General features: G+C 38.2%; 3 protein-coding genes and 1 long non-coding RNA gene across 4 annotated transcripts; 1 reads left to right on the forward strand and 3 right to left on the reverse strand.

Annotated features, from left to right (window-relative positions):
* The first annotated feature begins 68 nt into the window (after nucleotides 1-68).
* On the forward strand, nucleotides 69-9,591 carry col9a1a (collagen, type IX, alpha 1a). Its single transcript, XM_083559699.1, has 32 exons — nucleotides 69-255; nucleotides 676-741; nucleotides 844-882; nucleotides 984-1,046; nucleotides 2,286-2,339; nucleotides 2,418-2,453; nucleotides 2,684-2,707; nucleotides 2,815-2,868; nucleotides 2,953-3,006; nucleotides 3,092-3,124; nucleotides 3,284-3,340; nucleotides 3,429-3,482; nucleotides 3,624-3,677; nucleotides 3,779-3,832; nucleotides 3,922-3,975; nucleotides 4,223-4,276; nucleotides 4,412-4,465; nucleotides 4,551-4,604; nucleotides 4,727-4,780; nucleotides 5,055-5,099; nucleotides 5,246-5,299; nucleotides 5,737-5,790; nucleotides 5,930-5,983; nucleotides 6,643-6,714; nucleotides 7,426-7,461; nucleotides 7,572-7,616; nucleotides 7,845-7,877; nucleotides 7,977-8,123; nucleotides 8,349-8,403; nucleotides 8,518-8,706; nucleotides 8,803-8,880; nucleotides 9,224-9,591. Exons 1-32 carry the CDS (start codon nucleotides 181-183, stop codon nucleotides 9,415-9,417), a joined length of 2,043 nt encoding a protein of 680 aa, XP_083415825.1. The 5' UTR covers nucleotides 69-180; the 3' UTR covers nucleotides 9,418-9,591.
* Nucleotides 2,327-5,989, reverse strand: LOC310736290. Its single transcript, XR_014536506.1, has 3 exons — nucleotides 5,871-5,989; nucleotides 5,214-5,312; nucleotides 2,327-2,451 (listed from the first exon to the last, which is right to left on the reverse strand). It is a non-coding gene; the product is annotated as an uncharacterized lncRNA (long non-coding RNA).
* Nucleotides 9,592-10,816: 1,225 nt separating the features above from the next.
* Nucleotides 10,817-14,903, reverse strand: ptp4a1 (protein tyrosine phosphatase 4A1). The gene is made up of 5 exons (XM_083559703.1): nucleotides 14,523-14,903; nucleotides 14,261-14,353; nucleotides 12,726-12,856; nucleotides 12,147-12,221; nucleotides 10,817-11,134 (listed from the first exon to the last, which is right to left on the reverse strand). The coding sequence occupies exons 1-5, from the start codon at nucleotides 14,625-14,627 to the stop codon at nucleotides 11,017-11,019; spliced, it is 522 nt and encodes a 173-aa protein (XP_083415829.1). The 5' UTR covers nucleotides 14,628-14,903; the 3' UTR covers nucleotides 10,817-11,016.
* Nucleotides 14,904-14,995: 92 nt separating this feature from the next.
* Nucleotides 14,996-17,059, reverse strand: LOC310736289 (uncharacterized protein). The gene is made up of 2 exons (XM_083559704.1): nucleotides 16,876-17,059; nucleotides 14,996-15,137 (listed from the first exon to the last, which is right to left on the reverse strand). The coding sequence occupies exons 1-2, from the start codon at nucleotides 16,912-16,914 to the stop codon at nucleotides 15,042-15,044; spliced, it is 135 nt and encodes a 44-aa protein (XP_083415830.1). The 5' UTR covers nucleotides 16,915-17,059; the 3' UTR covers nucleotides 14,996-15,041.
* Nucleotides 17,060-22,121: the final 5,062 nt, after the last annotated feature.

Consider the following 22,121-nt stretch of genomic DNA (forward strand, 5'->3'; position numbering starts at 1 on the left):
CCACACCGACCAATCGCCTTTTGAGTTTCAGCACGTCCTCATGAATAAACATGAGTTTTGAATAGGCGCTCCAGCATCTGGGTGTATGGTGTGGGGTGATTCAGTGCAGGAATTTTAACAGAAAAAGCTTGAACCCCCCAAAAAGGACTTTTTTGCCTTCTCCGAGCCATCAAGGAGACCATGGCGTATGCCAACAGACTCCGGACATCCTTACTGGTGATTTTTCTGCAAATATTCCTCATCTGTTCTGCACAGGTAAGTTTCACTTACAGCCAGCAAACTGCAAAACTATTGTTGTGAGTCTCAGGTGTATTTTAAGAGATTGCTGATCTGATGCGTTTAGACAGAATTCGTTCAAATTGGATGCTTTTTTTTCTCTTTTAACTTAATTTCTATGCACATATCTAAATCCAGTTTTTATACTCAATAAACTATAATTAAGGTATTTATCTCCTTATCAGTGTCTGAACTGAATAAAGATCTGTGTCAATAATAATAATAAAGAAATATAATATTGTCTGTGGATTTCTGTAAATGATTTTTCTGTAAAATATGGCTCTATGCCTGGAAGATATTGTTGTGAAGTTTAGCAAAACAGACCTTCATATATCATGATAAAGGTACCAATTGATTATTCAATTCTATGTGTGTGTGTGTGTGTGTGTGTGTGTTTAGAGGGGCCCACCTGGTCCCAGGGGGTTACCTGGCCCTCCAGGTTTCCCTGGAATCGATGGCATTGATGTAAGTCCTACTTAGTTTTTTTTGTTTTTTGTAATAAAAAAAAACATTATTTCAGATGTAAATGATCTCAGAGGGCATTTGTTGTTTGTTCTTTGTTTGTAGGGAGAGAGAGGTCCAGGTCCTGGTTCGGATGGTCCTCCTGTAAGTAATCGTTCGAGTTACTAGTAGTCGAAGACAAACGCCTGCCTTCTGCCATGTATAACATTATAACATTTTACATTCGACTCTATATTATATTGTAGGGCCAAGCTGGAGATGATGGGAAAAACGGTTCTAACGGACTTCCAGGAAATCCTGGAGCAGACGTAGGTCTTATATGTCACATGTTTCTTTTTTAACATCGGTTGAATACGATGTCGAAAGCTCTTCATCTCTGAGCAGGTTTTGTAGAGGCAGGACACTATGGAGCTCTATGGTGTATTCAGACCTACAGTTTATTTTGGCACCAAAAAAGGAAAAAAAAAAACTTGTGAAATAAAAAAAAAACATACTGGACATTAATCTGGCCACTTAGATGAAGGGAGAGAGAGAGAGAGAGAGAGAGAGAGAGAGAGAGAGAGAGAGAGAGAGAGAGAGAGAAACCCATATGGGCTTCATGCAGACAGAAGCCTTTTTGTGTATAAGGACGAAGGCTGTGGACAGGCGCTGATTTGGATGGAATGGTGCCTCATGCTACAGGACACGAGACAAAATGTCTCCTGTATGTCGTCCCTGCTGGCCATGAAGCTCACTTTGTCATCATGTTCATCATCATGTTCATCATCATAATCTGTTTTATCAGCAATAAATGAGTGGATTTGTTCCTACCACTGTGGTTAAGGGGGTTGTAGAGAAATGAACACACTTCGGAGGCAGATCTTTGGAGACCCTTCATACTCAGATGATCATTTGCATCGCAGCTTATATACAGTAGAGGAGGTGGGGCGGAGCTTTGACCTCTGGATCTCAAATAATCCATTTTCGAGTGTTTACACTTTAATTCCAAGTTGAAATTCTTCTGGATTTCGGTATATAATTTTCTGTGATATTAGGATTATTTGAGCATTATATATGAATCTCGAATCATTTTTTAAATAATTATTATTCTTTTATTAGATGTATGAAAGTTTTAATTCAATTCTATATCATTTCATGACAATGACATTAATGACAATGTTTGCAAATTTGTTTGCAGAATTTGAATAACAATAATATTGTGTATCAGCCTGTAAATAAAATATGACCAATAAAGAATCATTTATATAGCTAGTTTTAGGAATAATATTTAATAATAAGGAAATTAAAGAGAAATTCTGCCATTGGGAATTTCAGCATTCAACTTATATATTCACTAAACTCAAATATAAAATAATTTCTTGTTGAAGTTCTTGTGAATACTATATACAGCTGCACACATCTGTCAAGCGTCTTATTACACCAGGAGGACGAGGTTATGGGTAGTACATAGGGATTCTTTTGTCTGCACACATTCTTGCCATAGGTAAATAAATCAATCAATAAATGAAATGAATATAGTCTGTAAATGTCTGCGTGTACTTCCTCAGGGTTTGACTGGGCCTGTTGGGGATCCTGGTCCAGTTGGGCCCATTGGACCAAAAGTAAGTGTCATAAATCTATTGCATGAAGCACAATACAGACACATTTCGAGTTGTCTAATAATTCTTGGATGTCGTTAGGGTGAACCCGGTGATCCTGGCCTGAGAGGAAAACCTGTAAGTGAACACCATTTCATTATATTATAATATTTATATTTATATGTATATTGCTTTAAAATATATGTCAGAGATTTAAACTTCAATATTGATAATAATTAATTAAATATATAATAATACACTAATTACACACCGGATAGTATTAATGGTTGCACATCATTCAATTTTTTATTGATTGGTTTGACTTTATTGATGAATCGATTCGAGTTTTGCTTTTCTTTCTCCTGCAGGGAGTTGGAGAGGACGGAGAAGCTGTAAGTTTACTCATATTTTTTATTTATGACTCCCAGTATAAATAAAGATATCTCTTGTAGTCTCAAAGCCGACCATCTTTTCAATGATTTGCATGTTTCCTCGGAAGGGTGCAGACGGAGAGGATGGATTGCCAGGAGAATTAGGAAAACCCGGACCTCCAGTATGTAGACTACAAAACATATTTAGTGTCATACACACGTCTGATACACGGTGATGTATTAATACTGTGTGTGATGCGTAACAGGGAAGCCGGGGAGTGCGAGGAGCCACGGGCCGTCCAGGACTGGCAGGACCCAGAGTAGGTCTCGCAATATCATCCAAGTTCTCTAGCGATTGATCGTCTCGGTGTGATCGTGGTTAAAGGTTTTTTTCTGTGTTTGTAGGGGCCTCCTGGTGTTTGGAGTGGTGAAGAATTGGTAAGAAATTGGTGTATTACACATTTTCCACTCATACAAAATGATTACAAGCTTTATAAACATGACATAATTGTTATGTTTCTCTTAATCTAGTTATTTCCTTCCTTAAGAATGGACTTAGTGGCTCGTCACTTTTTTGACATTTCTATTGTTTCGCAGTGTCCGAATTCCTGCACGCGTGGACTGAACGGTCATAGTGGACAAGCAGGGATGAAGGTAAACCAAAAAATAAAGTGACAGAACTCTGACACTGCGCTAATGTTCTTCTTAAAGTGATTGTGACGCCAGGTCGTTGTGCACGCAGGGCCACAAAGGTGTCAAAGGTGAATCCGGAGAACCAGGAAGACAAGGACACAAGGTAACGACTATAAAACGGGTTCCTGTACGTTTCCCAGAGTTTAATGCTGGTCATATTTGATTTTTTTTAAAGAAAAATCCAAATGGAGATTAGAATTTGTAGTGTGTAGAACTTTTGTTTAAAAGTACTGTTTTCTTTTAGGGTGAAGAGGGAGACCAAGGGCCCCTCGGAGAACATGGAGTGCAAGGAAAAACTGTAAACAACTTTTCGGATATTATTAATACAAATGATAAATATTAGCCTGTGTTACTTTATTAAACCATGCTCGTTTATTCAATCACACGATGTAATTTCAGGGTCCGCAGGGACTCAGAGGAATCACTGGTCTGATGGGTCCTAAAGGCGACCGGGTAAAGAAACATTCACAAGCTACATAATAAATTACTTGAAATAAGGGGGCGATTTACTTAAAAAAATTCCTGTACACTTCCTCACACAGGGTTCTCGTGGGGTAGACGGCAGCGTGGGTCCTCAGGGAATTCAAGGAGCTCCTGTGAGTTTTCTTTCTTCCTAAACCAACCTGCATGTGCTCATGGTCTTTTTATGTGCTGATCAACATCATGATGCTTTCCTTTTTTGAACCTGATTAAAACCTCTGACAATTGTTAGTTTTTTTTATATTAAAACCAACACCTACATAATCCACTTTTACAAACAGATACAGAAATCTGTGATTTAGTTAGCGTATTCGATGCCTACGTTCGTTCAGGATTGTGTGAAATAATGAGCGTTTCTTGTAGGGTGATCAAGGCCAAAGAGGAAAAGTGGGCGAGACTGGACCAAGAGGTGCTCCAGTGAGTATCAACAAACAAAATGTTCCCCTCTACAGAACTATGTACAATATACATCTTTATAACAACCAAAATAAGACACAAGACGGTGGTTAAAAGGAACATCATTAATTTTCTCTTCTTTTTGTTTCATCGAAGGGCATTTTGGGACTTCCAGGCATTTTAGGTTTACCAGGACCTAAAGGACAAGCTGTAAGTCCACATTCATCAACATTTCATGATCGTTCAAATCTCAGTAGGAAAGTATAATGTGCATTTCCTGGTTTCTTTCCCAAAGGGCTTGCCAGGAATAGATGCTCGTGAGGGAATCCCCGGATTGCCAGGCGTGAACGTAATATACAAAACAAGATCATAAATTAAAGATTTGTGTACTTGATTTGCTCAGCGATGTGCAACCTGTGGATGTGGAATGCTTTGTTTTTTTATTATCTCAAAATTGTTGTTTTATTTTAGGGAATCCCTGGGAAAGCAGGCCCTCCAGGCGATGCTGGCCCTCAAGGCCTGCCGGTAAGCATGACCTTTTGATGAACTCAAAAAAAAAAAAAAAAAAAAAAAAAAAAAAAAGTGTACAATTTTGTTGTTTTGCAGCTCAGGTTCTCTGGTGTCCTCATATCTGTACCTGGAGTTGTAAGAGTGCATGAAATTGTGTGTGTACGGTAACTCCTCAGAGACCGCCCTCCAATGCAGGGTGTATGCTCTCCTCCAGGATGATATAATGGATGAAAGACATCTGTTTAAACAAGTTCTAGAATAAATAAAATAAAAAAATTTTCTATCTTAGGGTTTGCCAGGAATTCCAGGTGCCAATGGGCAGAGTGGACCAAAGGTGGGATTTTAAATTGAGTCATGTTGAGACCTAATAAACATCAAGCACATCATATACATCTCAATACTAACGTACACCACACATATATGGCCAGATTACAATGTGTATATTAACCTTAATCTTCACTATGTCATGAATTCCTGCAGGGAAACTCTGGTGACCCAGGCGTAGCAGGACCGATCGGGAACAACGGAAAACAAGTAGGTCGATTTTCTGTGGAATAACGAATGTTATTGATGATGCTTTGCCCTAGTTAAGGTACAAGATGTCTTTGGATACGCCGGCATGACAGTTTTCCTTCACTTGAAGTCCCAAATTTGTTCTAGCAGACACAAAGTGGACAAAAAACAGCTTCATGAGGATACATGGGTTGGAGTGGATGATCTCCTGCTACAGAGTTCTGATCTTAAGCCTAATGAATTGATCACAATGAATTGTGGATCACACTTGTGGCTGAATCAATGTCTACAAATCTCAAGTTGACTTAAAAATCCATTGGAACCTCTGCCCAGAAAAGTGGAGGTTTTTATAACAGTAAATGGGAACGAAATGTGAAAGAACACATACCAATATCATGCTCAAGCGTCCACAAAATTGAATTTACATAATCTACTGACGCACGGTTGATTGATTTCAGGGTGAACGTGGAGAACAGGGCGAAGTTGGACCAGTGGGGCCAAGAGGTGGACCAGTGAGTATGCTTCCTTTTTAGTATCATTGCAAACATCATACACACACACACACAAACACGAGATTCTTGGAATCATATACCGTATGCATTCTGTGTGTCATCTTCTGCATCCTCTTCATCCCCCCCTCTGATTCTGTAGGGTGAGAGAGGGGTGAGGGGTCCAGATGGGCCTCAAGGGCAGCCAGGTTCAAGGGTAAGTATCTACTAGATCTCCATCTACTAGAATGGATGAGATATATGAGAGAAAATAGTACCGTTGAATGAAAGGGAAAACAAAGGAAATCGAACGGAACAAAAGGGAACTGTTTTACTCCAACATTTCATATACAAAAGAACCAACAATGGCAGATGCAGGTATAATTGGGTTATATACTAAAAACAAACAGCTTCCATTCTGGATAAAAAGGTGTATGCGGTGTGTTAGCTGTAGTCCATCATATTGTCTTGTATCCAGACATCTTGGTCCATATTTCCATATTTCGTGCTTCAATTCAAATTGTAATGAAACGTCTTAATAAAAAGCTGCTTCGCTACGACCCAGCCATCGAGCAATGAATAGAGTGTTGTTATTGAAGCCTTGCGGCTGCTCAGGGGTTATTTTCTTTGGTAAGAGGATATTCGGGGTAGAACGGGGGGTCTGAAAGAACCTTCTGTTCAGCAGGAATTCCTAAAAACAGCCAGGGCATCAGGCAATCAGCAGCCCCATCTACAGACGCGCAGCTAACGACAGCCACGGCAACACACTGAGCTCAAAGTTGTCCTCTTTTTTTTATTTATTTTTTTTTTATTTTATGTGGTTTGCAAGTTAATGCATAAAAGCTTCTGTGTTTGTGTGTGTGTACTTGTGTGCAGGGACCTAAAGGGAACCTCGGTCTACCTGGTTTTCCAGGTGAAGCCGGTTTTCATGGTCAGAAAGGTGACAGGGTAAGGCAAGGAATCAACAAAAACCCAGTTTGTCTTAAATTGAGTCCTATTTCTTCACACTATTATGCAAAACGAATGAAAAGTAAGGAGGGAAACACTGCAGTCTTGATATACATCTCTTACACCCCGGCAATCTGCGTACGATTTCACAGGACGTGCCGTTTTATACTGTTCACAATTTAATCTGATGTGAAACGAATCACTTTCTGTTATTGATCGTGATATTGAAATTTGCTAATTTCCTCAGTTTTATCTCTCATTTTCTTTTTTATCTCTCGGACTGGAGTCATGTAAATGAGAAGCAAAAAAATGTAATAAAAACATTTAAATTCCCCAATTCCCCCAAATCTATTGTGGCGGAAAACCGGACTGTCCACTAGAAAAAGCCGGGACACTGGAGACGACTTCCCTGATCGTACAATTTCCACGTTACAAAATAATAATAAATAAAAAAGTGTATAACTTGGATTCTATTATCTGAGTCCTTGCCATCGAGTACCTTCTGTCTAATCGGACAGAATCTGGAACTCCAAATCCTGCAGTGTTTATCGTTTGAATTAACGCTAATAATCTATGCGACAATTTAATACGCTAAACAAGAATGTGAAAATGAAAAGAAACATGTATCAAGGCCGGAAATAGTTATGCAGTATGTATTTATGGAATTTTATAATTGTAAAACACTTGACGTAATTTTCTGATCGTCATCAGGGCGCAGTTGGACTCACCGGGCCCAAAGGGGAGCAGGTAGGCCTGTATTATACGTCTGATCAGAACAAAACCAATTGTTCGTCTGTTTATCGCTAGTATTTTAATCTGAAAACTGTGTGTGTGTGTGTGTGTGTGTGTGTGCTTAGGGTGCACCTGGTGAAGAGGGCACGCCCGGAGAAAAAGGAGACGGTGTATGTAAAACAAAAGATCATTTTGAATTCATTAGTCCTTTATTTGTGTCTGCAGTAGAATTGAACGTGTGGCATTTGGAAGACGCCTTTATCCAGAGTGACTAACAGTTATCTCAGTTATACAGTTAAGCTGAAGAGAGGGTTAGGGGACTTGCTGAAGTCTACCATTTCTACAGAAACTAAAAGCTGAAGCTTATAAGTTACTGGTGATTTTCCTCTTTCCTGCAGGGTGATCAAGGGGAACCGGGCGAGAAAGGTTCGGTGAGTGTGGCCTCGTTTGTGTTCAAAATCCCAGAATTCCATCAGGATTAGCACGGTGTCAGATCAGTACCTGAAACCTCACTTGCTTGTGTTCCTCAGCTGGGAAAACCAGGCGATTCCGGAAACAAAGGTCCAGAGGGAATGCGTGGACAGCAGGGAATTGAAGGTGAACCGGGTCTCCCGGGACCCAGAGGGATGCAGGGAGACCGCGGAGAGCGAGGCGTACCTGGGTCACAGGGACAACCGGTACGCCACGCTATGCTCTTTATTCCTCCAGGCAGCTTCATTATCCTTGCCATGAAAGCCGAGTGGATCCTGATTAGAAGTATCAGAGCTGACAAGTTTCATGAGGAAGCTTTTGCTGCTAATCCGCTTAATCATCAAGAATGTTCTTCCTGTGAATCATGTGATTCCACAGCAGGATAAAGTTTTGTCCATGTAGTAAAATTTATATTCTGTGATATCTTTCAGGGTAAAGGACCCACAGACAAACACATCAAGCACGTCTGCATGAGGGTTATGCAAGGTCCGTGTTTAATATATAATGACTTATATAAGCCCGAGTAACATGTAGTAGGTTGTGTGTTTAATCTAGTACCAGCTCAAGCTTGACTAAAGCCTCAAATCTGTTCTATCACAGAGCAGCTTGCTCAGCTTGCTGCGAGCTTAACGAGGCCAGAGTCCGGCGTCGCCGGGTTGCCAGGTCCTCCCGGTCCACCCGGCCCCCTTGGATCACCTGGAGAGAGCGGTTTTCCAGGACACACTGGAGCCAGAGGGTTGCCAGGTCTTAAAGGGCCTCCTGGGGTTATTGGTCAAAAAGGACCTAAAGGTACAGGATTATGACGCTGTGGCATGTGAGAAAAAAAAAATTGTAAATGAAGAATTTGCAAATGATTTAAGATCCGTGTATAATTGTGTAATAAAGGTAACACTGGAGACCGAGGAGACAGAGGACCTGCAGTACAAGGGCCTAAAGGCATTCCTGGGCTACCAGGTCTACCAGGTGAGTTCTGCTCAGGTCAAAAGAAAAAAAGGCATGTTTTTTTAACCGTTTATAGATACATTTAATGCCATCTAATCATCTGTGAATGGAGTCTCTAGTTTTTCTTTGTCGAAGAGTTTACATCTATGTATTATTATAAGCATTTACACTGAATCCCTACCAGACTGGTTAGTGAGGAGAGCGAAGAAATTAATATAGCATGTGATTTGAACGACTCTCAGAGAAGATTCATCAACACCTTCTGAGAACATTAGATTTGAGAATCTACTCCTATATTGTAATGATTAGGGGTGAAAACAGAGATGCTTTATTTATGCTTGAACACGTCTTTGTGATTCTGCAGGTGAACCCGGGCAGCCGGCGTACGGCAATGACGGACGCGATGGCATCAAAGGGCCTCGTGGTGAACCGGGAATGGCCGGCATTCCAGGACCACCTGGGCCTCACGGTCTTAACGGATACTGCGAGCCGTCACAGTGTGTCCTCAGAGAACCACCACCATCTCCCAATAACATAAAGGGACCAGACGCACTTTAAATAAATAAAAAAGTGTGACCACAAAAGTTCAGAGACTAAAAGGAGAAAACCCCTTCCCTGATGGAGTCCATATTTCGAAGGGGTATCCAGTGTAGTACTTTTTCTCTGTGATCACAGTGTGACTGATCACATTTCCTATAAATCAGTATGCATATACAGCCTTCCTAGAAAAGACCTGAATTTTGTTAATTCTTTTCTTATTTTCCATCGAGAGGGTTATTTTCTTCCCAAAACAATTTATATGTATGGTCACATTTGAAATGCAAAGTGTTTAAACTCGTACATAATGTAAATACAGTTGATCTTTACCTCACACCGACTGCTCTTCATATTCTCCATGACACTTTTTACACCTTCAGAATTTAAAAAAAAAACAAAACAAAAAGAGTATTAAAAATCAGTGTAAATCAATTTTAACATTCAATTAACGAAGTGTAATGAAGTGTGTTCGCTATTTACCGTATCCCTTCCTACATTCAAATGTGTGAACTTTTCAGTGGTTTTATTTATTTTCGGTTTAATGTCACACCGACATTTGTGGAAATGGGTAAATAAATGGTTTTGATAAAGCTCGGCATGTTTTTCTATACGGATCGCCCCCGATATCAGGACCGAATCAAGACGCGAGACGTGCACATGACCAGTGTCCTCGTTGTGTTCCTTTATTTTATTTTTTCTCTCGTCAGTGAACAGTTACAGATTCTCTCACTATACTAAAACACATACCCAGTGATAGTATAAATAGCCGATCTAAAAGTACACGTTCTCAAATACCGTACATAAATCAAATATCCAATAAAATGTTTGTGTTTTAAGTTACGCACATCAAATAAAAAGGCTTACAAAATATCGCAGAGGTCCAGTTTGAAGCCAAAACACACACACACACACACACACACACACACACACACACACACACACACACACACACACACACACACACACACACACAAACACACAAACACACAAACACACACACAAAAAAAAATGATCACACTATCGACATGGCAGTAATTAGTAAACGAAGTTTGGAAACACAAACTAGATCCCATACCTTCCACATACACACTATTATTCATTTTTTAATATATATGTATATATTTTCTTCTAATTCATGAATTCCCTGCTATATATATCTTTATATCTGCAGCTGTTTTCACAGGTGGGCTCCTTCACATGCCATCGAGTTCTCCCCCTAAACCTGCCTCCGATCGTTTTAATAAGGCATTTTCAGATCTTCAGAAACAAAATAAAAGACTTAAATGATACCTACGCTGTCGTATAGTTGTACAAAATAAATACTGTTTGGCAGAGCGCACTCCTGTAACAGCTTCGACAAATTATTATTATTTTTTTAAACAATGGCTGGAATTAAAAGTTGTAACAAGGGAAATGTGACCATGGTCCTACACAAGCACTCACCTTGGCAACAGAGGCTGCACTGTAAAATTAACACGAAAAGGGAGATACGCACGAGTGTTTTTTTTTTTTTTCTTTTTAGCATTTTTTTTTACATGTTCACCAATGATGAGAAATAACTATCCACATTACAGAATTATTATTTTTTTTTTTTAAATGGCAGGGCTTCGAACAAAAGCTCTACTGGATGCAGCAGTTGTTACGATGGCCGTTTGGATCTTTGAAGCGAAGACGCATCTTTGGGCGATATTTCTCCAGGTAGACGAGCTGCTTGCTGTTGAACGCTCCACGACGCTTCCTGAAAGAACAGAGGCAATAAACGGATACAGAACAAACTAACTGCATGTAGAAAATTCTCATGGGTTTCCCAAACCAAACATGGAACAATTTAACGAAGAGATTTGATTAGTCTTATTTTCAATATACCATAATTTCCGGACTATAAAACGCACCCATATATAAGCCACACCCACAGAATTTAACAAAGATTTTCATTTTGAACATAAATACGCCGCACCTGTCTATAAGCCGCAGGTGTCTACACTGAAACTAATGAACTTTACACAGGCTTTAATGAAAGACAGTGTCTGTTACACGGCTTGTATCTAAACAGTAGCCTACCAAGAAAGTCATTGTTCACTGTCTTCCTCCTTCAAAACAGTTTTTCTTTTGGCATCGTTGTGCGTTTAAAAATCACCATCGGTGAAGCTTTTCTCCCGATGCCGTGCAGCTCGGAACACAGGTGAGGTGCGTTTTTTCATACCCTGATTTAACATGATTGAACAGGTAAAATACCCCAAGCAAAAAGAAAGACAGGTGCTTTATACTTGTATACTTGGGGTCAGAGTGCAGGGTCAGACATGATACCGCGCCCCTGGAGCACTGAGAGTTAAGGACCTTGCTCGAGGGTACCGAGTGGCAGCTTGGCAATACCGGGGCTTGAACCCCCAACATTACAATTAGTAACCCAGAGCCGTAACCACTGAGCTCCCACCTTCCACAAGTTAGATTTCAAATGCTAAAAAACTACATACACACTCACCAGCCACAATATTAGGAACACCTCAATGCCTGCAATCACATTTCAGCAGTGCAAAGCAGAACATCAGGATAGGGATTTAATGTGATTGCTAAATCTCCTGAAGGTCCTATACAATAGTATATATATTACTACACTATATACATTTACACAGTATTAATATATTGTTCCTAATAAAGAGGATGGTGAGTATGTATCCCTAACGAGGTGGCACACTGACTGACTTTATCTCAGCAATGAGCGTGCTCAAAAGGGGTAGTAGGTATCTTACTGTCGGATGAACTGGACAGCATCTTCATACTTCATTCCACACTCAATCAATGCGAGGGCAACAAGGACTGGAGCTCTGTGGGGAGGAAAAAACACACACACAACAAACCAATGTAATATGGTACAGTAAAGGCTTTGTGAGCTTTGTCAGGCTATAATTACTATACAGCAAGCAAACGTTTATCCGTCGGCACTGTTAAGTTCCTATTGTCACTATTTGGCTGAATGTTTGAATTGGACTGCTGACTGCACTCCAGGCCTCCTCACCTCACCCTACATCAGAACCTGACTTTACAGTGGCTACACAATCCAAACTCTAGTGGAACATCTTCCCTGAAGAGTGGAGGTTATTATAACAAATGACAAAAGAGCTGGTCAAAAAAAAATATACATGCAAATCAAATGGTCATGCGTCCACACACGTTTGTCATATGTTAGAACACAAACACAGCCCAACGCTTTAAAGGAGTGCAGCATAAACCTTTATATAATCTTAGGCCTTCAGATTTTCAGTTCACTCATATAACAGAACGTTACATAACGCCTACAGTCAGATCAGTCATTTCATACAAAACGTTACCTCCCAAGGCCAGCCACACAGTGAACAGCGATGCAGCAGCCTGGCTCCTCCCTGAACTTAATCCGCAGCAGATTCAACCAGTCCTCAACGATCTGGTTCGAAGGAGGAGCTCCGTCATCAAACGGCCAATCCTGCAGGATTTGTGAGAGCAATCGAGAAAGAGGTATTTGAGCATTGGGGGATTTCTGCATCGTTCGTCTTTCAATTAAAGCAACAACATATATTGTATATTGAAAAAAAATGCCTACACACCCTGGTTTAAATAGAATTTATTGTACGAATCAAGTCAATCAACCAATCACATTCAAGCTCATGTTAAACACTGATTAGTACACATTAATAAACCTTCTTCTTCTTCTTTCTTCTTCTTCTTCTTTCGGCTGCTCCCATTAGGGGTCGCCACAGCGGATCATCCGTCTCCATACCACCCTGTCCTCTATATCTGCCTCTTTTACACCAACTACCTGCATGTCTTCCCTCACCACATCCATTAACCTCCTCCTTGGCCTTCCTCTTTTCCTCCTACCTGGTGGCTCCATCTTCAGCATTTTTCTACCAATATAATTCATGTCACATTAATAAACCAATACCCGTAATTTCAAAAGGCATCTAAACATCTAAAGGATTTTTTTTTTTGCATGTACTGGTTGCTCCCTCAGTGTGCCATCAGTCCCCGGGAATTCTTCATATAATTGTGAGGTCTGATGTAGGACAGCAAGACGGAAAATAGAGAAAACATCCAATCTCACAAAACAGCTTGGAGTAATGTGTTACGGTGTGCTGAAACTATACATAAGAAATAAAAGATTTTTTTAGAAGATATTGTTTGGGGGTGGATGGGGTGGGGAGCATCACCAAAAGCCCATTATTCCAAAGGTGAAGCATGGGGGTGGTAGCATCATATTTTGGGGGTGGTAGCATTATATTTTGGGGCTGCTCTTCTTCAGCTAGGGATGTGCATTTCTATAACTGAGGCCAATGCGATTTGCATCTCGATGCATAGGCAAAAATACGATATATTAGAGATACATATGAAGCAGTTACTGATTCGATGTGAATAAATAAAAAAAATTGCGCATCTACTAATAATCAAACATTTTTACCAATGCAAATATGTTCAAAATGATGCATTGTGATACAAATGCCAACCTGTATCCGATGCACACTTTTTTAAAATCGATGCATCACGGCATTAACCTTTATGCCGATGCAAATCGCTGCTTGTTATTATCCCCATCTTTAACTGGAACTGGGGATTTAATCAAACTGGAGGGAATAACGAATAGCTCCAAATCCCAATTAAATACGGCACAAAACGTTAATTCTTCAGCTAAAACACTTAAGATAATGAGAAATTTCACTTTTCAGGATTCCAAACGACCCAAAACACACCAAACTAATCAACAGAGGAATGGATAATCTCAGGGGTGAAGTGAAACCTGAAGAGGAAAAGACCTTCTAACAGAGTTAAACTGAATGCAGGAGAGCGCTTTTCACTTGTTACGCCTGTAACCACACTTTTTAACTGGACTTACCAGAACCTGTATGCCATCTTTAGCCACCAGGTTGGCATCGTACGTCGCCTCACACACTCTAACGACCGTTGTCACCCCATACTTCTTTAGTTCCTGTTGAAAAAACAGAGTGAGAATGATTTGGTTGCAGAAAAAGTAGGAAAAAAGACGAACGTGTGACAACAATTTCACAAATGAGCATTCTGACTTCTTGGCAAAATTTGCCCAAGAACATGCTTCTCTGAAGTACATTGCTATTAAAAAAAAAAGAAAAACAACTCACCTCAATGAATTTGTTCAGAGTGGCATTGGTTGGATTATGGGTGATGAGGAACCTCATGTTTTTATACTTGATCTCCACAGGGGCGGGTCTATTCATACGAGCCATTTTGATAAAAAAAAAAAAAAAAAAAAACGGTATACGGAAATATACCAGGGGGGAAAAAAAAGAATTCGGAAGGAAACTTCTCGAACCCACCAAATGAGGAAAAAATAATTAGCCAAAAATTAGGGGGACAGGGTGGGAAAAGAGCAAACTGAAATAATGAAACGGGAAAAAAAATGTAACTGATGAAAAAAAATGTATAAATTAATAAAAAAAAAAAAAAAAAAAGGCTGGTCCTCAAGGGTGAGCAAGGAAACAGAGGGCCAACGAGGTCAGTGCACTTCTGGAGATTTTCTTTTTTTACCCCATCCAGACTGGTCTGGCTGCTTGTGGACGCCCCGCTGTCCGTGTCCACCCAGGCCAACGTTGAAGCGCTCTCGCAAGTCTCTCGTCCGGTGAGGTAGCAGGGCTCGCCGTTCACTCGTCCGCATATACGCCGTGCTGAGCCTGGCAGTAGTCTCCACTGCCCTTCAGAAACTCCATAAATGTGTGACCCAATACACCACAGAACTGCTGTAATAGAAAAACAAAAGGGAAGAGACACAGATGAGAACGAGGAGAAGAAAAACCCAGTCATGCTGTAGGGGAACATGTCCACCATCCTGAGATCATCTGAAGGCAATGACACGTAAGCTGCTCGTTTTTCAAATCTGATCTACTCAAAACTAATAAACTGGTATGCAGGGTTCCTACATGTTTTTCATTTTAAAAATTCATACTTCTCCAGACCCAAACGTGCAGATTTTTAAGCCCATATTATAAGACACCGAACCACGTTCGATGTTCAGCATTTTACTTAAACTGCGATTCAAAAACATTGCAATGTAAATCATTTATTAATTTCATTTTTTAACTGAAAGCCTTCAATCCTACAACAGAAGGTTTGTTCATCTGCAATTCACCAAGAAAATACAAAACAGAATTAAAGTCCATTAACGAAAACACCTGAAAACGCATATTTTTTCTCTCCGTTTTGGATTTCCGGCTACACTGAGGCTACATCTACACAAGTCCGGATAAATATGAAAACGCCGTTTTCCACGTCCATGCTTTGTTTTCAATCGTCTCCCAAAAGTTCCTCGTCCACACTGAAACGTCTGAACGTAAGACACGTCACCACGCGTCATTTCAATTTGCCAATAATATAAATTGTTTAAATATATATATATATATATATATATATATATATATATATATATATATATATATATATATATATATATATATATATTTTAGTAAACTGAATAGGGCACCCCATACTAATCCAGACCTGAAAATCACTCAAATCAAATTAATTCATACTTTTCGAAAATGTATATGAACCCTGGGTAGACCTTTCCTCAAGATGTTTTTTTCCAGAAGATATCCTAACATGTAGCGACAGCAAATCTCTGGCAAATATCTTAACCAGTTAATATGATTTTTGGGAATCTGGTCAGGGGTTTTCTTACATCCTGCAGTGTTTTTCAAGTGTGTGTGTATCTATTAATATTACATATTAAAAACGGTTCCTCTTTTGGTTCCTGCCTGGTCAACTAACTTCAACCATCTGGATCATCAATTAGAGGATCACCCAAGGTTTCTGGATCTAGGGTCAGGCTTTATAAATAGTCAGATTTTATATACCCAAAGTCCTAAATAAAGACCAGATCCAGGTCAAGAGCTGATACCAGAGGAACACCAGAATGTCTCCGAGACTGATAATGTGAATGCGGCAAATACACACACACACACACACACACACACACACACAGCTGGTTAGTCTACAACCTGAGGCCCAATGATTATGACCTGGAAATATCTGTAGGTCTTTAAACCCCCAACTCGATCCTTATTGTTCACTTTATATATAAACACATTAAACCCGGTTAAAGACACACAAAATAATCCTGTTTTGTACAAACCTCAAGTTACAAAACACAGTCCTCGGGTTAGCTAGCTACTTAGCCGAAGCGTAATGCTAACCAGGTGACAGAGTCGCCGCCGCCCCCCGAAAAAATAATAACACGAAATAAATCCGCTATACTAAAAATACACTTTTAATATTCAATAAAATTACTATATAACATATGAGGTCAAATCATTCGTCTTTTCAGGTACCCTAAGAGCTAGCAAACCGCGCTAAATGCTAGCTAGCATCCCAGGCTAGGACAATGAGCGAGTTTTTATTTAAACCGGTTTAAATAATAATGAAATAAATCTCTATAAAAAACCCACCACAGGCCCCGGAGTTAATCCTGGCTTTACTTACTGGAATATGCTTACTCATTGAAGATTGTAGCTTAACCATAAAGCCGGTCCGTAGAAAGATGTGAAGATCTCTGAAGTGTGTTCCACCACCATACAGCCGCGGCGGCAGCGTCAGGTCCGTGTGAGCGGCTCGCGGGAACCAGGCAGAGGAGCCTGCAGCAGCCGCGCCCTGAGAGAGGAACCGAGTGAGAAACAGAGAGGAGAGGAGGAGCGCGTGACGGGGAGAAACCAGGTCACAATCACAATCATCATCATCATCATCATCGTCATCATCATCATCGTTATCGTCGTGATCATTATCATAATAGTATTATTCATCATTACAGTTTCATCATCATCATCATCATCATCATCATCATCATCGTTTTAATAATCATCATCATCATTGTTTAAATAATCATAAGTTTTATCATCATAATCATCATCATCATCACCATCGTTTTAATCATCATCATCATCATCATTATCATCATCACCATCGTTTTAATAATCATCATCATCATCATTGTTTTAATAATCATAATAGTTTTATCATCATCATCATCATCATCATCATCATCATCATCATCATCACCATCGTTTTAATCATCATCATCATCATCATCATCGTTTTAATTATCATCATCATCATCATCATCGTTTTATTAATCATAATAGTTTTACTATCATCATCATCATCATCTTAGTCATCGTCATCATCATCTTCATCGTCTTCATCATCATCGTTTTAATCATCATCATCATCATCAATCATCATCAATCATCATTGTTTTAATCATCATCATCATCATCATCATCATCATCATCATCATCATCATCATTTTAATAATCATAATAGTTTTATCATCATCATCATCATCATCATCGTTTTAATCATCATCATCATTGTTATAGTCGTGATCATTATCATAATAGTATTATTTATCATAACAGTTTTCATCATCATCATCATCATCATCATTTTAAGCATCATTATCATCATCATCTTCATTTTAATCATCGTTTTAATTATCATCATCATCATCATCATCATCATTTTAATCATCATTATCATCATCATCTTCATTTTAATCATCGTTTTAATTATCATCATCATCATCATCATCATCATCATCATTTTAATCATCATTATCATCATCATCTTCATTTTAATCATCGTTTTAATTATCATCATCATCATCATCATCATCATCATCATCATTTTAATCATCATTATCATCATCATCTTCATTTTAATCATCGTTTTAATTATCATCATCATCATCGTTTTAATAATCATAATAGTTTTACTATCATCATCATCATCATCTTAGTCATCGTCATCATCATTTTCATCGTCTTCATCATCATCGTTTTAATCATCATCATCATCATCATCAATCATCATTAATCATCATTGTTTTAATCATCATCATCATCATCATCATCATTTTAATAATCATAATAGTTTTATCATCATCATCATCATCATCATCGTTTTAATCATCATCATCATCATTGTTATAGTCGTGATCATTATCATAATAGTATTATTTATCATAACAGTTTTCATCATCATCATCATCATCATTTTAATCATCATTATCATCATCATCTTCATTTTAATCATCGTTTTAATTATCATCATCATCATCATCATCATCATCATCATCATCATCATCGTTTTAATAATCATAATAGTTTTACCATCATCATCATCTTAGTCATCGTCATCATCATCATCTTCATCATCGTCATCATCATCATCATCATTGTTTTAATCATCATCATTATCGTCGTGATCATTATCATAAAAGTATTATTCATTATAACAGTTTTAATCATCATCATCATCATCATCATCATCGTTTTAATAATCATCATCATCATTGTTTTAATAATCATAAGTTTTATCATCATAATCATCATCATCATCACCATCGTTTTAATCATCATCATCATCATTATCATCATCACCATCGTTTTAATCATCATCATCATCATTATCATCATCACCATCGTTTTAATAATCATCATCATCATCATCGTTTTAATAATCATAATAGTTTTACCATCATCATCATCTTAGTCATCGTCATCATCATCATCTTCATCATCGTCATCATCATCATCATCATCATTGTTTTAATCATCATCATTATCGTCGTGATCATTATCATAAAAGTTTTATTCATTATAACAGTTTTAATCATCATCATCATCATCATCATCGTTTTAATAATCATCATCATCATTGTTTTAATAATCATAAGTTTTATCATCATCATCATTATCATCATCACCATCGTTTTAATCATCATCATCATCATTATCATCATCACCATCGTTTTAATAATCATCATCATCATCATTGTTTTAATAATCATAATAGTTTTATCATCATCATCATCATCATCATCATCATCATCACCATCGTTTCAATCATCATCATCATCATCGTTTTAATAATCATCATCTTCATTTTAATCATCATCATCGTTTTAATTATCATCATCATCATCGTTTTAATAATCATAATAGTTTTACCATCATCATCATTATCATCTTAGTCATCGTCATCATCATCTTCATCGTCTTCATCATCATCGTTTTAATCATCATCATCATCAATCATCATCAATCATCATTGTTTTAATCATCATCATCATCATCATCATCATCATTTTAATAATCATAATAGTTTTATCATCATCATCATCATCGTTTTAATCATCATCATCATCATTGTTATAGTCGTGATCATTATCATAATAGTATTATTTATCATAACAGTTTTCATCATCATCATCATCATCTTCACTTAATCATCGTTTTAATTATCATCATCATCATCATCATCATTGTTTTAATAATCATAATAGTTTTACCATCATCATCATCATCATCTTAGTCATCGTCATCATCATCATCTTTATCATCGTCATCATCATCATCATCATTGTTTTAATCATCATCATTATCGTCGTGATCATTATCATAAAAGTATTATTCATTATAACAGTTTTAATCATCATCATCATCATCTTCATTTTAATCATCATCGTTTTAATTATTATTATTATCATCATCATCATCATCGTTTTAATTATCATCATCATCATCGTTTTAATAATCATAATAGTTTTATCATCATCATCATCACTGTCGTTGTCGTTTTAATCATCATTATCATAGTATTAATCATCATCAAGTTCTTCCTCATCATCCTCCTCTTTATTGTCATAGTATATAATATCATCATCATCATAATCATCATCATCATTGTTGTAATTATCATCATGGTTCAAATAAAATCCACTTCATCACCATCATCATCATCATCATAGATTTAATGATCATCATTATCATAGTATGAATGTCATCATCAATTTCATGATTATCATCATAATAGTTAGTTCATAGTTCATCTTCATAATCATTATTTTCATCATCATCATCATCATCATCATCATCATCATCACCCAGTGGACCTCGTGTGTGTGTTACAGGATTCTCAGGCAAGGAGGCTGATGGTTGGACAGATTAGGTTGTGAATCCAGGTGAAACTGGTAGATCGGTTGTGAGTGTGGTGGTTCAGGCAGGCAGAGGTCCTGGTTTGTGCACAAGCTGAACATTTTTTGTCAAAATTTATTACATCAATGTTTGAGGGAGACTTTCAGAATCTTGCAACCAGGGAGATGTCTGATGGTGTTTGCACCATTGTAGCATATTGTTCAGACTCTACCTTAGTTTACTGTTGTTCTGGGTGTCTGCATGTTGTCTGCATGGGTTGTCTGGAGTTTTTTTTCCCCATCCCATATACGTTGGTAAGATGAATGGATGAGGTAAATAGGTGTGTGAGTGTATGCGTGCATTGTGACTTTTTCCGGTTAAAAAAGGTTCGAGAACAAGCACCTGCACCTTGGTATAATAGTCATACGCATGCCCTAAAGAGAACAACACGTAATCTGGAGAGAAAATGGAGGAAAACTAAATTGGAGGTATTTAGAATTGCGTATAAAGACAGTATGCTTAGCTACAGACAGGCGCTAAAAGCTGCTAGAGCTAAACACCTGAGCAAACTCATAGAAAATAACAAAAACAATCCCAGGTTCCTTTTCAGTACAGTCGCTAAACTAACAACAAATCAGGGATCTGAAAAATGTGTTCCATCACAGTTTAGTAGTGAGGACTTTATGAATTTCTTCACTGAAAAAATAGATAACATTAGAAAAACAATTGTGGCGGTTCAACCTCTGACAGCATCTCCCGACACAATCGTACTCACAACCCCACAACTACACTGTTTTACATGTATAGGACAGGAAGAGCTGTATGATGCTATTATGAAAGCTAAATCAACAACATGTCAGTTAGATCCAATTCCCACTAAACTACTGAAGGAAGTGTTATATACAGCTGGTGAGCCTCTTTTAAATATTATTAACTCCTCACTACCGTTAGGTCATGTCCCTAAATCCCTCAAGTTAGCAGTTATTAAGCCCCTCATTAAAAAAAACCTAATCTGGATCCAAACACGCTATCGAATTACAGACCAATTTCAAATCTCCCATTTATGTCTAAAATTTTAGAAAAGATTGTCGCTGCCCAGTTATGTAACCACTTGCAGGAGAACAATATCTTTGAAGAGTTTCAGTCAGGTTTTAGGCCCCATCATAGCACAGAAACTGCTCTAGTTAAAATCACTAACGACCTGTTTTTAGCTTCAGACCAAGGCTACATCTCCCTATTAGTTTTACTAGATCTTAGTGCTGCGTTCGACACTATAGATCATGATCTTCTCCTCGATCGCTTACAGAATTACATCGGTATTCAGGGACAGGCATTAAGCTGGTTTAAATCCTACCTGTCCAATCGTTACCATTTCGTAGATTTAAATGGAGAGCTATCCAGGATAATGCTAGTAAATTATGGCGTGCCACAAGGGTCAGTTCTAGGACCCCTGCTTTTTACAATATACATGCTTTCATTAGGAAATATTATTAGAAGGCATGGAATTAGCTTCCATTGTTATGCTGATGATACCCAGCTATATATTTCATCCAAACCAGGCGATACAGCTCAATTAGCTCGCATAACTGAGTGTGTTGAAGAAATAAGAGATTGGATGACCCATAACTTTCTGCTATTAAATTCTGATAAAACGTAGATTTTGCTCATCGGCCCAAAAAATAGTACACAGAAGCTCCAGCATCTCAGCCTGCATTTAGACGGTTGTTCTGTAACTACTAGTTCAACGGTAAAAGA

This window comes from Silurus aristotelis, assembly GCF_946808225.1.
Source record: "Silurus aristotelis genome assembly, chromosome: 13".
Taxonomy (NCBI): domain Eukaryota; kingdom Metazoa; phylum Chordata; class Actinopteri; order Siluriformes; family Siluridae; genus Silurus; species Silurus aristotelis.

Coding starts and splice junctions, on each gene's coding strand:
- col9a1a (XM_083559699.1), top strand. CDS start 181: ATGGCGTATGCCAACAGACTCCGGACATCCTTACTGGTGATTTTTCTG. Junction 2,869..2,952: donor TAGGAAAACCCGGACCTCCA/GTATGTAGACTA, acceptor GATGCGTAACAG/GGAAGCCGGGGAGTGCGAGG. Junction 3,341..3,428: donor GTGGACAAGCAGGGATGAAG/GTAAACCAAAAA, acceptor TTGTGCACGCAG/GGCCACAAAGGTGTCAAAGG.
- ptp4a1 (XM_083559703.1), bottom strand. CDS start 14,627: ATGGCTCGTATGAATAGACCCGCCCCTGTGGAGATCAAGTATAAAAAC. Junction 14,354..14,522: donor CTCTGAACAAATTCATTGAG/GTGAGTTGTTTT, acceptor TTTTTTCAACAG/GAACTAAAGAAGTATGGGGT. Junction 12,222..12,725: donor TGTGTGGCTGGCCTTGGGAG/GTAACGTTTTGT, acceptor TCCTCCCCACAG/AGCTCCAGTCCTTGTTGCCC.
- LOC310736289 (XM_083559704.1), bottom strand. CDS start 16,914: ATGGTTAAGCTACAATCTTCAATGAGTAAGCATATTCCA. Junction 15,138..16,875: donor CAATGAGTAAGCATATTCCA/GTAAGTAAAGCC, acceptor TTTCTATTACAG/CAGTTCTGTGGTGTATTGGG.